General features: G+C 42.6%; 2 protein-coding genes across 4 annotated transcripts in view; both read left to right on the top strand.

Annotated features, from left to right (window-relative positions):
- Nucleotides 1-15,429, top strand: part of gp9 (glycoprotein IX (platelet)) — a 158,444-nt gene that overhangs the window by 123,288 nt on the left and 19,727 nt on the right. The gene's annotated exons all lie outside the window — the stretch shown is intronic.
- The window catches only part of iqsec1a (IQ motif and Sec7 domain ArfGEF 1a), a 53,482-nt gene that overhangs the window by 32,178 nt on the left and 5,875 nt on the right, over nt 1-15,429 (top strand). For 2 of the 3 annotated variants that reach the window (XM_056261195.1, XM_056261203.1), the window contains exons 2-12: nt 2,294-2,573; nt 2,781-3,949; nt 4,161-4,322; nt 4,466-4,588; nt 4,784-4,950; nt 7,133-7,272; nt 7,471-7,500; nt 8,722-8,847; nt 9,005-9,104; nt 9,440-9,601; nt 10,146-10,325. In XM_056261195.1, coding sequence (XP_056117170.1) covers nt 2,294-2,573; nt 2,781-3,949; nt 4,161-4,322; nt 4,466-4,588; nt 4,784-4,950; nt 7,133-7,272; nt 7,471-7,500; nt 8,722-8,847; nt 9,005-9,104; nt 9,440-9,601; nt 10,146-10,325 — 2,639 coding nt within the window. Of the gene's footprint in view, nt 1-177; nt 362-2,293; nt 2,574-2,780; nt 3,950-4,160; nt 4,323-4,465; nt 4,589-4,783; nt 4,951-7,132; nt 7,273-7,470; nt 7,501-8,721; nt 8,848-9,004; nt 9,105-9,439; nt 9,602-10,145; nt 10,326-15,429 lie in introns of those variants that run through there. The other variant, XM_056261186.1, reaches the window with a different exon arrangement.

Genomic DNA, 15,429 nt, shown 5'->3' with positions numbered 1-15,429 from the left:
CATAAAGGTGTGCTAGGTTTACATTAGAGGTCCGCCTCTCCTGTCTGTTTACTGTTGTTTGTACAGTGCTGCATGTGACTGCAGGCATGACCTGAAGGAGGACGTTGTTGAAGGAAGTTTCTTTTCTACATGAACAATCGTTTTGCATGCAAGCGAGTTTGTGGCTCTACGTCAAGCGTGATGTGCTGGTTTGTAAATGATTGGTTTCATCAGAGCAGACTTTGTCTCTGTTCGGGAAACTGAGCTGACCTTTGAACTTGTGGCTCATAATGGCAGATAAGCAGAAGAAACTGGACTTCTTTGGCAAGAGATCTTTCTTTGGACGACATTCACATCGAAAAACTGCAGAGAGTAAGAGTTAGTGAGTAATGTTCATGTAAATATGCTCTTACTGTGGTCTAAAATCTTGTAAATATACTGTAGGACACATGCCTGACTTGCAGTGTAAACAGGTCTGCTGTTCAATATATTTCAATATCACTTCAATATATCACTTCAATATATTTATATTTAATAGAATTTGAACGGATCCGTTCTGGTTAGGCCTCTAAACAAAATGTAATTTTACCATAAATGTTTGTTTCAGTTGTTCTCTGGGATACTTGAAGATTTTCAAACAAGTCTGCTATTAAAAAGATGTTTTAATTGATCCATTTATATTCTTACTTTTCCCCCTCAGTTGTTGGATATTGATATGAATTTATTATACATTTCCACCAAAAAACTAACCCTAGCTGTGCAAACTCGCCAACACAATGCTAAGTTGTCGCTAGGTTTCCTTTTGGTGGCTAGTGGCTTATTAAGTAGTTGCTTACTGGACCAAATGCAAATAGACCCAAGCCAGAATATCGCTCTGATATTTTGGTTTGTCCATCACTCAATTTAAGCCCATTGTTTCATCTGACTGCTTTGAAGAGTTACTCAGCTCTCGTTCACAAGCTGCATGATTTGTGTTGTCATCCAGGTCTCTGGGACAAACAGTGCAGGACCAAGCGTGAGCAATAAATAATAATATTGATGCATTCCTTAGCAGTTCCTTAGTCTTGGAAATCAGGCCATATGTGCTGTTCAAACGCTAACAGAGCGGAAATCAAGACTTTTTTTAATAAGTAATCAGCAATAATCTCACAAGTGTTGAATATGAACAAAGCGAAAGTGATGGCATGTCCATGCTCTTAACAATATCTGTAGTGGCTGGCAAACCATCAGAAACACTGCATCTCATTCTTCGATCGGTGAAGCATTGAACAGCTTGATTTCTCTAACTACCTGCTAGTTGTGATGGAATAGTGACCTGGTGCCACAGATTGATCTAACAGGAGTGACATCACTGGAGCGGCATAAACAAGGGGGATGTTTGCACAGAACGGCTCTTGCTTTACACTGCGCTGCTTTTACATTGTTTACTATATTAACACTAGACGGATGTTTCTGGTTTACACCAAAACAGGTTTAGTGTGAATGGCCTCTGGGATAAGTTCAGCATGAAAATGCAATCACAGAAGAAGTATATTAAGTATATTTTTATATCTCAGCTGGTACTAGGAATGGGATACTTGGTTTAACTTGAAGATCTTGGGTAAGAGTGCATCTTTAGAGAGCACAGAGCAGTGTTTTCCAACCCTATTCCTGGAGCCACATATTTTGGATATCTCCCTTATTTGACCCATCAATTTCAGGTCTTGAAGTCTCTTCTAATGAGCTGATGAGTTGAATCAGATGTGACTGATCAGGAAGAGTTTGAAAATGTGTAGAGTTGGTGTGCCTCTAGGAGCAGGTTTGGGAAGCATTGACATAGAGATCTGCTAATGACTGTACACTTGGATGGATTCATCAACATTAGTAAGGGTAAGAAAACAGGGTACACATTATTTTGATAGTCCACTTCAGACATTCTACTAACTATAAGTAGCTTTGCAACTACATGTCAACTAACTCTCATTAGAGTATTAGTAGACTGTCAGTTTAGGCTTAGCTTTAAGGGTTTGGGTTAGTAGAATAAGTTGACAGTATAAGTACTTGCAAAGTCCGTAGAATGTCTGTTGGAGCATCAAATAAAGCAGACAGTCTACTAATACTCTAATGACTGCTATTGACATGTAGTTGCAAAGTTAGTAGAATGTCTAAAGTGGACCTTCAAAATAGTGTTACCAGAATTTTTTTTGCATAAATAAGCACATGCTCTGAAGCCAGCAGAAAGTTTGCATGAGAACCTTGCAAACCTTGTTAGTGATTGAAACCCAGTGTACCATGTCAATGTGTATTACATGTCTTGCTTTCCTGTCTTGTCTAGTGTGGAGGGGAATATTCAAAACAGTGAGCCTGGCCCTTCCTTGGACACCAGCATAGGATATGGCCGTGGCCCTGTCCCGCACAGTTCTTCCTTGAGTCCTGACCAGTTTGAGGGCTCAGTGTACAGCCACAGCATCCAGTCGGGCCCACAGCGCCCACAGCGACCCAAACTACAACACTCTCAGTCTATCTTCCGCAAGCAGGCAGAGGAGGAGGCCATCAAACGCTCACGCTCCCTCTCTGAAAGCTATGAGCTCTCCACAGACCTGCAGGACAAGAAGGTACAGTGTCATGGCTAATCAGTACTGGACCAGATATACTGCATTTTGTAGTGTCCACAGTCATGAGTATCACTAAAGTTGTGTTTTGGAACTGGCCTCATCTTGTTTAACTCTAAACACTATTGTTTATGTGTGTTGTACCCCCTAATTAACCCTAATCACTTTGTTGTGATACTATCTAAAACGTATATTTCCTGGTTTTTCCAGGTGGAAATGCTTGAGCGGAAATACGGGGGCCGTTTCATAACCCGCCATGCTGCACGCACCATCCAGACAGCTTTCCGCCGACACCAAATGAACAAGAACTTTGAACGCCTCCGGAGTTGTATGTCGGAGAACCGCATGTCCCGCAGGATTCTTTTGTCCAACATGAGGATGCAGTTTTCCTTTGAAGGAGGAGAGAAAGTCCACGGCTCTGTTTTTGAGGGCAAGCAAATGTCTCTCCTGGAGGATACCAGCCAAGTAGGAGCCATGGCTCAAGCTGGAGAGATGGTTCCTGTTATCTTGGAAGCCCCAGAACCTCAAAACGATTTAACAGATACAATCACAGAGCTAGAGGACACTTTCTCAAGGCAAGTAAAGTCACTGGCGGAGTCAATTGACGATGCACTGAACTGCCGTAGTCTACGCAAAGAGGAGATCCAGCCTGAACAAGCAGTTTGTCTGCGCCAGGAAGATGAGCTCCCTCAGCCTGATGAGCAGCACAAGCTGGATGAGATCTGTGACGTGACACTCTTCATCGATGAAGAGGAGCTCTCCCCACCGGTCCAGCCTTCCTGCTGCGCTGACCAGCCCTCCAGCACCCAGGCTGAGCAGTCCGGCGGCTCCTCGCAGGAGTACTGGTCCACGGGGGCCAAGGAGGACAAGGTGGACAGGGACACTAGCTACAGGAGCCCTCCGTCCCTCGAAGGCCAAGGGCCGCAGCTCTGTATGGACTTACCCCTGTTGACCATCGAGCCTCCCAGTGACAGCTCAGCAGATACAAGCCAGGGCTTGGGCCAGCCACAAAATAACCACGAACGAACCGTAGCAGGACCACAGGCCAGTCCCAAAACCATCTCACATGGACTACCTCCCAGAGCTCCCTTGCTTTCTCAAGACGAAGAGCCCCTTAGACACCGGCAGGTGGAGAGCCACCTTCCTACCAACGGCAACCGGCAGAGCAAGACAGAATCAGACTTTTCAGATGGAGACAATGACAGTCTCAACAGCAATTCAAACTCCATTGACACAATAAACTCAGAATCCTCATCTCGAGATAGTCTCAGCAAGCAGACCTACCACAAAGACACTCGCAACAGCTGGGACTCTCCGGCCTTCAGCAGCGATCTCATGCGGAAAAGACAATACCGCATTGGCCTCAACCTCTTCAATAAGTATGTATTTCAATGACATAATATTTACACAAAATACACATTTTATCACCAGAAGAACCTCTGGTTTGAGGTGCATATTATCTCTGTGTGAATGCGCTGAGTGCTAATTCTAAATAACTGCATTTCTGTTTCCTTCTGCATGTCCAGTATCGGCTATGATTGAGTGTTCAGAAGGACAAGACGTTAACTTGAGCTGCTCCTCTGCTTTCAGAAAGCCAGAGAAGGGAGTGCAGTACCTGACGGAGAGGGGCTTTATCCCCGACACTCCCGTGGGAGTCGCACACTTTTTCCTGCAGAGGAAAGGCTTGAGTCGACAGATGATCGGGGAGTTCCTGGGGAACCGGCAGAAACAGTTCAATAGGGATGTTTTAGAGTAAGTGTTTTCATACTACTTACCCATTGTGTTATTAGATAAATGTAGTTTTTCCTTTTATACTGTGTTGAACAAAAGGCCACCTGCTGTAAGCCACAGGTTTGTGTAGACGTGGCATGTGACGTGGTGTGTGTCTGTGTCAGCTGTGTGGTGGATGAGCTGGATTTCTCAGGGATGGAGCTGGACGAAGCTTTGAGGAAATTCCAGGCTCAGATCCGTGTTCAGGGAGAAGCACAGAAGGTGGAGCGCCTGATCGAGGCTTACAGGTGCTGTCGCATCACCAAACACGCATCTACTTCACTGAACCATGCAGGTTTTATCTCTGACATAATTCTGAAGTAAATTAGAAACAAGGTAAAAAAGATAATCAAGCAGCCAAAGATGCTACAGCACTAATAGTCAAAAGATGATGTTCATTGCATTCAGAGATGGAATGATGTGTGTTGTGTGTGTGTGTTTAGCCAGCGCTACTGCATCTGTAACCCTGATGTGGTCCGTCAGTTCAGAAACCCTGACACCATCTTCATCATGGCATTCGCCATCATCCTCCTCAACACAGACATGTACAGCCCCAACGTCAAGCTGGAGCGCAAGATGAAGCTCGAGGACTTCATCAAGAATCTGCGAGGTTTGGATGGAAACTCACTGTTGCTTTCACTCTATTCAATTGGTAACACTTTACAATAAGGTTCATTAGTTAATGTATTTACCAACTAGTGTTGTAGTACTCGAGACCGGTCTTGGTCTCGAGACCGGTCTCGAGACCACTTTTTGATGGTCTCGGTCTCGTCTCGGACTCGACCGCATTTGTACTCGGTCTTGTCTCGGTCTCGGACATTGAGGACTCGGGATTTTTTTTTTCAAGACCATAACTGTGGAAATATCACTAAATTTCCAGTATATTGTCTATTTTTTTTGTTAACATCCTTGCTTTTATTGTATGTAAAACGTACTGATTCAAATCCAAGCAATAACGGGACTCATTGCTAATTATGTATTTTTGTTACCGCTGTCACCCATCCCCGCCCCCTTTCACTCGCAATCCCAAGAAAGTGAGCTGTTGTCTGGGAGAGGGAGAAGATGTCTGCATCATCTATCATAGTCTTATTTGATGGGTGAATAATGTAGACGAACTGCTGCGCGTGTGACGGGCGCATGTTTAACTGAAGAACGAGCAGAGAGAGAGAGAGAGAGCCCAGGTCGCGCGCGCGCACTCTCTCTCTTCGGAGCCAGGCGAAAGTGTAAACAAGGCTTCACCGTCTCCTAAGCGCTGTCTTGCTCTCTCTCCCTGGCACATATTAATCAAAATAAATCGACACGATGGTAAAAGGTCGGAAGACCACATTTTCATGTGGAGCATTCGGATATATTTTTTTCCTGAATTACCGCTGGGTGTGAATTGTGCTAAAATACCTTATCTTCTCTGAAAAGCGTTCCGCACATTCAGCTGACATAAACCATGCACACTTTAAATAAACGAAAAAACCTATCCAAACCTATCTTGGGCATTTTTGCACACTGTAAAAGATGCTGGATATAATGTACTGTAGCCTACATCAAATGGTCAGTCAGTCATGTTTTTGTGGTGTTGTGCAGTGCTACTCATCTATGTGTTTATCCATTGCAGTGAGCTTGCCTTGAACTTATGAAGAGTGTTTTGCCACTGCAGTTTGTTAAGGTTTGGCATATGATGAAACTGCTCCCAATTAAATCAATTGAGTACTTTTATAAATCACATGCAGTTAGGCCACTGACTTTCTGACCTCTTTGTATTAGATATCTTTTGTTGCTTTGATAACACATAAAAGCTATAAAAGACTCTTACTTACAATAGTTGTTCCTAAACATTAACATTTCACATAGAATTACTGTATTCATTACAATACACTGCTTTTCTGCATTTTAAATGTTGACTGTTTGGCATTTCTTTACACATTTAGCTATGTGGTTAAAAAAAAGGATTATTGTTGCTTTAAAAACAACATAACTTTATGTATTGTATATAAAAGGCGGAGAAAAGTGAAGACTTTAGTGATGAACAATGAATAGTGTTTTACATTCTGTACTGAATGATGGAAGTCACCCAGGAGTATTGAATAAAGATGGTTAAGTTTATTTCAGCTTTAAATGTTTAATATCTAGGTGTTTGATCAATTTGAGAAGCTCTTTTGATCATGTTTCACATTTTATTGTGTCATGTAGTGTGGGGCGCTGGTCTTGGTCTTGACTCGGTCTCGCCCTCCCTGGGTCTTGGTCTCGACTTGGTCTCGGCCCCTAAAAGTCTTGGTCTTGTCTCGGTCTCGATACACTTTGGTCTTGGTCTTGTCTTGGTCTCGGGTTAGGTGGTCTTGACTACAACACTATTACCAACATGAACTAACAATGAGCAATACATTTGTTACTGTATTAGTTGATCTTTGTTAATGTTAGTTAATAAAAATACAGCTGTTCATTGTTTGTTCATGTTAGTTCACAGTGCATTAACTAATGTTAACAAATACAACCTTTGATTTTAATGACGTATTAGTAAATGTTGAACTTAATATTAACTAAGATTAATAAATGCTGTAGAAGTATTGTTCATTCTGAGTTCACTAAAGTAGTTAACTAATGAACCTTATTGTAAAGTGTTACCAATAAATGGGCTGACGTCACAGGCGTACATCAGATCCGTCGAGGATGAGTCCATGGCTTCAGCTCAGTTGGACTTGATACATGGTCACAGAGAGTCCAAATATAGAACGACATGACATGCCAGTTCAGTAGCTGTAGTGTGTGTTATAGCCTTGTGTGTGTGTGTGTGTTGGAAGGGGTTGATGATGGAGAGGACATCCCTCGGGAGATGCTGGTTGGGATTTACGAGCGGATCCAGAAGAAGGAGCTGAAAACGAATGATGACCATGTGTCTCAGGTGCAGAAGGTGGAGAAACTCATCGTGGGCAAGAAGCAAGTAAGCTCAAAAGTTGCTAAAAGTTGCTAAAAGATACAGACTTCCCCAGATACTGCCCATGTAATTAATGATGAAGATAATGAGAGTCTGTCAGGTGTAGTTTAAGAGCTCTTATCATTTCTCAACAATTCTGATACAACAATTTTGAATCATCAACAGTGAATTGCATGATTCACTCATATATCTCTTGCATTACAGATTGGATCGCATCACCATGGCCTCGGATGTGTAAGTATACTTCATGATGTGTGTGGCAAGCCATGAATGTGTGTGTGTAGAGAGAGAGAGAGAGAGAGAGTGTGTGTGTGTGATTTATGAGGACAGAAATTCGTATAATGTCAAGTCAAGTCAAGTCACCTTTATTTATATAGCGCTTTTTACAATACAGATTGTATCAAAGCAGCTTCACAGTGATAACATGAAAATAATACAACAAAGTTTGTTTCTAAAAGAAAATTGCGTCAACGTCCACCTGAAGTAAGGCAGATCAATAATATTGTTGAATATTAAATGTCCCCAACTAAGCAAGCCAAAAGCCAAGGCAACAGTGGCAAGGAACCAAAACTCCATCAGTGACAGAATGGAGGAAAAAACCTTGGGAGAACCCAGACTCAGTCGGAGGGCCAGTTCTCCTCTGGCCAACGAAGGAACAGTGCATGATTCAGGCAGCATTACAAGTCAAATTGGATCGGAACATTTAGAGTATTTATCCATTTCCATCTGTTTGGAAGTCGAAGTAATCACGCCGGTATTGAGACCAGTTGTTGAGGATCAGTGCCGTCCACCATAGAGGGTCCATATCGCCGGCGTTGAGGCGTCATGAGTATTACACTGGTATTACAACGTGAACATGATTTATGAGGACATTTCTTGAGTCCTTGTATTTCAAATGGCTTTAAAAACATACTAAGCAGTGTTTTATTAAAAATGAAAAAATGCATAAAGTTTTGTGTGATGGGTAGGTTTAGGGGTAGAGTTGGTGTGTGTGTGTGTGTGGGTGTGTGTGTGTGATGGGCAGGTTTAGGGGTAGAGTTAGTGTGGGTGTGTGTGTGTGATTGGCAGGTTTAGGGGTAGAGTTAGTGTGTGTGTGGGTGTGTGTGATGGTCAGGTTTAGGGGTAGAGTTAGTGTAAGGGGTGAGAATATACAGTTTGTACAGTATAAAAACCATTACGTCTATGGAATGTCCTCAAGTATAGCAAAAGAAACCTGTGAGTGTGTGTGTGTGTGTGTGTGTGTGCGTGCGTGCGTGAAATTAGCTACATTGTGGGGAGTAGCCAACAGTCCTCATGAAAAGAATGGCTTAATAAACATAACTAATGTCTTTCTAAAAATGCAAAAACACAGTCTGTCTATGGGTTGCATTTACAGTAAGAGCCAAGTAGAAAATACCATAGTTGAGTATAAAAACCCATAGCCGTGAGTGTAACGTGTGTGTGTGTGTGTGTCAGGTGCTGTCTCAGGCTCACCGCAGGCTCGTGTGCTACTGCAGACTGTTCGAGGTCCCGGATCCAAACCGACTGCAGAAACTCGGGCAGCATCAGCGGGAGATCTTCCTGTTCAATGACCTGCTGGTGGTGAGAGCAAACACACACACACACACACACATGATCACATGACCTGCTGGTGGTGAGGGCACGCACACACACACATGATCACATGTGTTATTCTACAGATATCAGCAAACGTTAGATGCGGCCACTGATCACTGTGGTTGTTGCTTTTCTGTGACAGGTTACCAAGATCTTCCAAAAGAAGAAGAACTCAGTGACATATAGTTTCAGGCAATCTTTCTCTTTGAACGGGATGCAAGTGATGCTGTTTGAAAACCAGTGTAAGAAATATATCCACAATCAGAAATGAATACGAAACAAAAACTTGTCTTCCTGTAGTGTCATTTAAAAATGAAGGAATCAGGAATTCACCAGCAAAATATACAAATAAATCACAGATAGATAAAGTCTATTTAAAGTTGCAGTATGTGATGCATTTATGTAGCTTAATTCAGTGATTTATTGACATTTTTGTTTTTGACTTAATAACAAAGAATAATATGTTATTCCTTCATTTCATGGCACTCTCAGTCCTGCATAGATGTACTATAAGAATCCATTTAAATATATAATTAATTTTTTCTGAAGTAAAACGACGTGTTCTTATTTTTCTCAGTCTATCCGAATGGTATCCGGCTGACTTCAGCCATTCCAGGTGCGGACTTCAAAGTCCTGATCAATTTCAATGCGCCCAACCCTCAGGACCGCAAGAAGTTCCTCAGCGACCTGCGAGAGTCCATCGCCGAAGTCCAGGAGATGGAGAAGTACCGGATAGAGTGTAAACAGACCTTTATTCTTCCTGATCCTCATCTTTTCCAGACCCGGTTCTGTGAGATGTAGATTTCGGACATCACTGAGCATCATGCTCTTTGCAGAGCGAGTGAACGGAGGCAGGATTACAGCTGTTAGGATTAAGGAGAGCAGAAACTGCGCAAATGACTCGTTCAGAAACCCTCACAGTAAACAAAAATCTGCTTTTGCAGGAATGCATATTTAATGTCATGTGCATGTTTAATTGTAAGGGTCAGAGTTCAGAGGTCAGGTTCCACTGCGTTCCAATCTTTCACATGTGAATATCAATCAGATGAACGTCAGATAACACTTCATGTTATTTTACACATTTATCCTAATTTCTCGCTTGGCTTCGCTGTTGTCGCCTTCATTTCTGATGGACATGCCAGGGTCATTTAGATTTTTATGCTTTATTATGTTATGGAAGAGTAGTATGAGGTATGACTGTCCGCTAAAGCAAACCGCTGTCGTTTGTTGTCCGAGTGGAAGTGTGTGCTATATGAATGACGTGTGTGTTTGGCTGTTTGCAGCGGAGCTGGAGAAGCAGAAAGGGGTGGTCCGGCCCAGTATGTCTCAGAGCATGTCTGGCCTGAAGAAGGAGACGGGGAACGGCAGCATGGGCCGCACCAGCCTGGACGACTCCTACGCCATGGGCGAGGGCCTGAAGAGGAGTGCGCTGAGCAGCTCCTTACGGGATCTCTCTGAAGCGGGTGAGCTCACGCGAGCAGACACTGGACAGCGGGTACACAAATAATGGCACCCTTGAAAACTGAAAATCATTCATTCAAAATAGTCACAATAAATCTTTGAATTAAAGTCAAATAGTTGAAAGAAACAAAGTAAACATTAAGGGCCCTATTTTAACGATCTAAGCGCATGGTCTACAGCGCAACGGCACAAGTCTCAATCCACTTCTGCTAGTTTAACGACGGGACAAATGGTCGGCGCTCCCGGCGCTGGTCTAAAAGGGTCGTCCCGATTCTCTTAATGAGTAATGAGTGTGTTTTGAGCGTAACATGCAATAAGCCAGTCAGAGTCTCATCTCCTATTCCCTTTAAAAGCCAGTTGCGCTCGCGCCGAGGTGGATTCACAATTTACATTAAAGCTGTGTGTGTGTGTGTGTGAGGTTAAAGCAGCAGATCATCTACAGGACAAGCCGGATTCCACCAAATCTTTATGTACACAATAATAATCTTTTACATTGTAATCCTTTTATTTTTAATATTTGGCATGTTTGTGGGCTGCTGCGCGTGTGTGTAATAAGCAGAATGTGTGTGTAATAAGCAGTGTACGCGCGTTGTGGACCCGCCTATAGGCTCACATTACTAACGCACTCTTTAAATAACAAATAAAATACTGTGCCATTGACTTTATCCCAGGGTTCGGTTGGTCAACGGCTCAGTCTATTTCAGTTCCTCAGAATAGCAACGCTCCAGCAATGCTCCTGAACACACACTCGTTCTCAGACCAGCAGCCCATGGGCCACAGATGGGCGCAAATGCATTTGCTATTTAAACAGCGTGAGGACGTGAAGGGCTGAAACTAGCAATTGTGTTTTTTTATGTGTTCTGAAAAAAGAGGAGGAAGTGAAAGAGTAGAATATGGTCATGGCTAGAGAACAGAGGCCAACATGGCATGCCAATCTTGCAATCTGATCTTGAGGTAATGGTTTTAACTTTTAGCACCATGTCGCATTGATCAATACAGCATTTCATGTTGCAATTTTATTGGCTAGTCAGTAGACGTAGGTCGTAGCACAAACACACTGTGAGATGATCATGCTAAATTTCTGCATGAAATTCACAAGACCGTAACAACAGCCGTCTTTGGACCTCTCTCTCTAACTGTACGACAGAGGGCCAGCGTTCAGGAGCCATGACCCCAGAAACTGCCAAGGTTGGTCATCTTTCATCTGGGACAGCCAGACGAAAGACAATGTGTACCGGCATAACAGGAGAAATTGCAAACACAAAATTTTACCAAGGGTGCCAATATTTGTTGAGCCCACTTGATGTTTTTCTTTGTTTGTTTGATTCCCTGTGTAGAATGATATTCTTGAGGTTTAAGAGGTTAATACGGTGGCCATTCGTCACTTATTGGGTCTCCTGGAAACATTTCAGTGGTGGCCTGTGCTATTTGCTGTGCGTTTCTGTATTTGGTTGTGTTGTGAGTATTTGGAGCACAGATGTGTTGTGAAACTGATGAAGATGTTTTTCTATTTGCATGTGTTTTCTTCAGTTGCAGCGCGTTGAGCTCTCTCGCCCACCGTAGAAGGTTAAGCTAAAATGTAATATTTTCACATATTAATATATTATACATTTGGAGTGTCACTGGTCCAATTCGATGAGTGCAGTATGACTGCTCCTACAGGGTTTGCAGTTTGTTTTCACAGAGCCAAGAATGTAGGCGTGCAGAAGTTCAGCCGTGGTGTGCATGTGTCCACAGGAATCCACCGTCTGACTGTAGATCTGTTTTCACCACTAATGTTTGTGTCAGAGCTCTCGGGGGACTGAGGAAGGTTGAGCAAGGGGCATTCACAATCCTGCTACACCCATCTATTATTAAAATAATGTTCTGGGTTCAATACAAATTACGCTCAATTGACAGCATTTGTGGCATATTGATTGCCACAAAAAGAAAAAGAAAAAAATCTGTTTGAAGTTCACTTACAAAAGAAATGTCATTTTGAAGGTTTTAAAAGCTGAAGTGTTTAAGTTTATAAAAGCGCTTGCGCTATTTTTTTTCTTAGAAATTTGTATTATTTGAGCTGTAAAGTTGTTTAAATCATCACTTTTACAGTCTGTACAGAAGTTAGATGTTATGGGAAGAAGGAGGCGGGAACCGGCGAACATTCAACAAGATTTTAATCAAATAAATAAACAAATACAAAAACGAAAGTAAAGACGGCATTCCCTCACGGTCGACTGCCGCCACACATAATAAAACTAAACATCAAATAAAATAGTCCAGGCCTGGCCTCTCTCGCTCTCCACTGTCGTCGCTCCTCCTTTATGCCTCCGCTCCTCCTCGGCCTCGTCCTGCTTCACACACGCACACACACACACACACACACACGCACACGTCTGTAATGAGGTGCTTCTGAAGATCATGAGCTGGTTCAGGTGTGTGTGAGCTGAACTCTGCAGGACGGTAGATCTCCAGGAACAGGATTGGACACCCCTGGTGTATAGGGTTTATAAGTTGTCAAATTATGTAATAACTTTACACAAGTTACTAAGTGATTACACACTAAAATAACAACACATATATTGCCTTTTTCCTTGTTGCTATAATATTGAAACTGAGTATTTTAATGTTTACAATTTGACCCTATTAATTTTCATCTAAATGATTGAGTGTAAAGCTGCGTTCACACCGCCAGCTCGTGGCCGTTCCTAGTGTTGCCACTCAAATGTTATTGATAGACTGCACATCTGGACATATCTTTAGAAAATAAAATGACAGATGATATATATTTGTGGTAAAACTAAGATATCATTTTAATTTGACAAGGAAATAGTTCATTTTAGCTACTACAAAGTAGCATTGTGCTGTCAGAGACTGCTGTTATATAAACTACAGCAGTGTTAGTGCACTAAATCATTAAGCAGATGAATAATTTATCAATATACAATTTCACATGTACGTGTAATCAGATATCAGGGTAAAGTATGCCCTATATTTGGTGTGCCGTCCAAGGGGGGATTTGGCCCAAACCCAGAGTACTCCCCCATCCTTAACTGGGATAGGAACCAGCAGAGAGTGAGGAGTGGTGGAGGGATGCTGCAAAACTCTCAAGGGACAGAATAATTAATATTAGACTTTTTAATAAAAGTAAATAATTTTATAATTTGAATGATGCTAAAATTAAAACAATACAAGCCAATATATATATATATATATATATATATATATATATACTACTGTAATATATATATAGTACCAATAATATATATAGTACTGTCAAATTTGCACTTTCATTCCATATATTCACACTTTCATTCTATAGATATTCAAAGTTTCATTCCTATTTTCACTCCTTTTCATACATGTTGGAGTAGTGTTCATCGAGCAAAGACTGAAGTCAGACACAAACATGTGTGCTCTTATTTATTTCTCGATATGGTTTTCTGTTTTCTGTTAGAGCAGTGTCGTGTTAGCGGCCCCTAAGTTAATAACTAATGATCTTTGCAACGGAAGTGAATCAATCAAAAACTAACTTTAGCTGGACAATAGCTTTATTCTAGAGCTGCTGTAAAGCCAAACAATCTGTTACGTTAATTTCCTATTATAACTGTAAAGCTGCTTTGAAACAGTCCATATTGTTAAAAGCGCTTTATAAATGAAGGTGACTTGACTTAACATGCAGCGGCAGCACAGAACAGTGCAGCACATGCGGTGTTAAGCAAAATGTGCACAGCAACACAGTCAAAGGGACACTCGCAAAATATGCAATAAACTCAACCCCTTCGCCAAGGTATGTAAATCAAAACAACCTGTTATACGTAGAACTGTACACACAGTGGACAATACATGCATCTTAGAGGTGGATGAACTGTGTTTTGATGCAATTAACACAGAATGTGAACAGGATTTTGAGGAACTTAAATTAGGACCTCAAGCAAACAAAGTTAGCTTCAAGTTGGATACTGAGGCCCAGTTGATCATTATTCCAGCCAGTAAATTTAAAAAAAATTTCAACACAACAGAACTGAAACCCATGATCGGCCGTCTTAAAGGCTATGGCGGAGAGTCACTTGATGTAAAAGGGACATGTAAAAGACACAGAAGCTTTGCTGGAATTTTACATAGTGAATACACATGCACCTCCCATGCTTTTGAGAACATGCATGGGCATCGGGCTGATAAAGAGTGTTTTTTCAGTTGATGCAGATATAAACAAACCCGGTGGTCTCATGCAAGAGTTCAAGGATGTCTTTCACGGGATTGGTCAATTTCCAGGAGAATGTCCTATACTCCTGGATCCTGCAGCCTCAAGGAGGAGCTAGACAGCATGGAAAAAGCAGGCGTTATTGTTAAAGTCACGGAACCCACAGACTGGGTTAATTCCCTAGTGGTCGTTGAAACCCTGCACTGGAAAGCTCAGGGTATGTTTAGACCCTAGAGCAGGGTTCCTCAAACTCGGTCCTGGAGGGCCACTGTCCTGCAGAGTTTAGTTCCAACCCTGATCAAACACACCTACCTGTGAGTTTCTAGTGATCCTGAAGACCTTGATTAGCTTGCTCAGGTGTGTTTGATCAGGGTTGGAGCTAAACTCTGCAGGACAGTGGCCCTCCAGGACCGAGTTTGAGGAACCCTGCCCTAGAGACTTGAATAAGGGTGTACTCACACTAGGCACGGTTGCCATGAACCGGGCCCGAGTACGATTGTCCCCCCTCCCCACTCCCCCTCTGGCCTGCACTCACATAGGGTTTCAGCATTCGTGCCGGAGCACGCTTACGTCATTATGGTGCGTGCGACGGTTTCGGGATAAACAAGAAGAGCGGCGCTCTCTGAACACAATGAAGTCCATCGCTCTGTTTTCTTTGTGGATAATTTTGTGTCGTTTGGTCCACGGTGGTCCACAGCCTGTTGTTAAACAGATGCGTCGCCTTAGTGGCGCGAAAATTTTCACGTAATCGTGCTGCTCGTATGAGGAGGTTTGCAAGGTACCAGCTGAAGTGCAGCAAGGACTTTGCAGCTTTGATTACGGACTGTGTTGGTTTTGGAGCGTCGCAAAACCATGACGCCACGCGTCCTGTTCCGTGCTCCAGCACGGTTAGCGCTCACACTGCATGCGAACCGCGCCCGAGT

This window comes from Rhinichthys klamathensis, unplaced genomic scaffold (genome assembly GCF_029890125.1).
Source record: "Rhinichthys klamathensis goyatoka isolate OS25496 unplaced genomic scaffold, OSU_Roscu_1.1 h1tg000010l_1, whole genome shotgun sequence".
NCBI lineage: Eukaryota > Metazoa > Chordata > Actinopteri > Cypriniformes > Leuciscidae > Rhinichthys > Rhinichthys klamathensis.
This window is presented reverse-complemented; position numbering and strand designations above follow the sequence as displayed.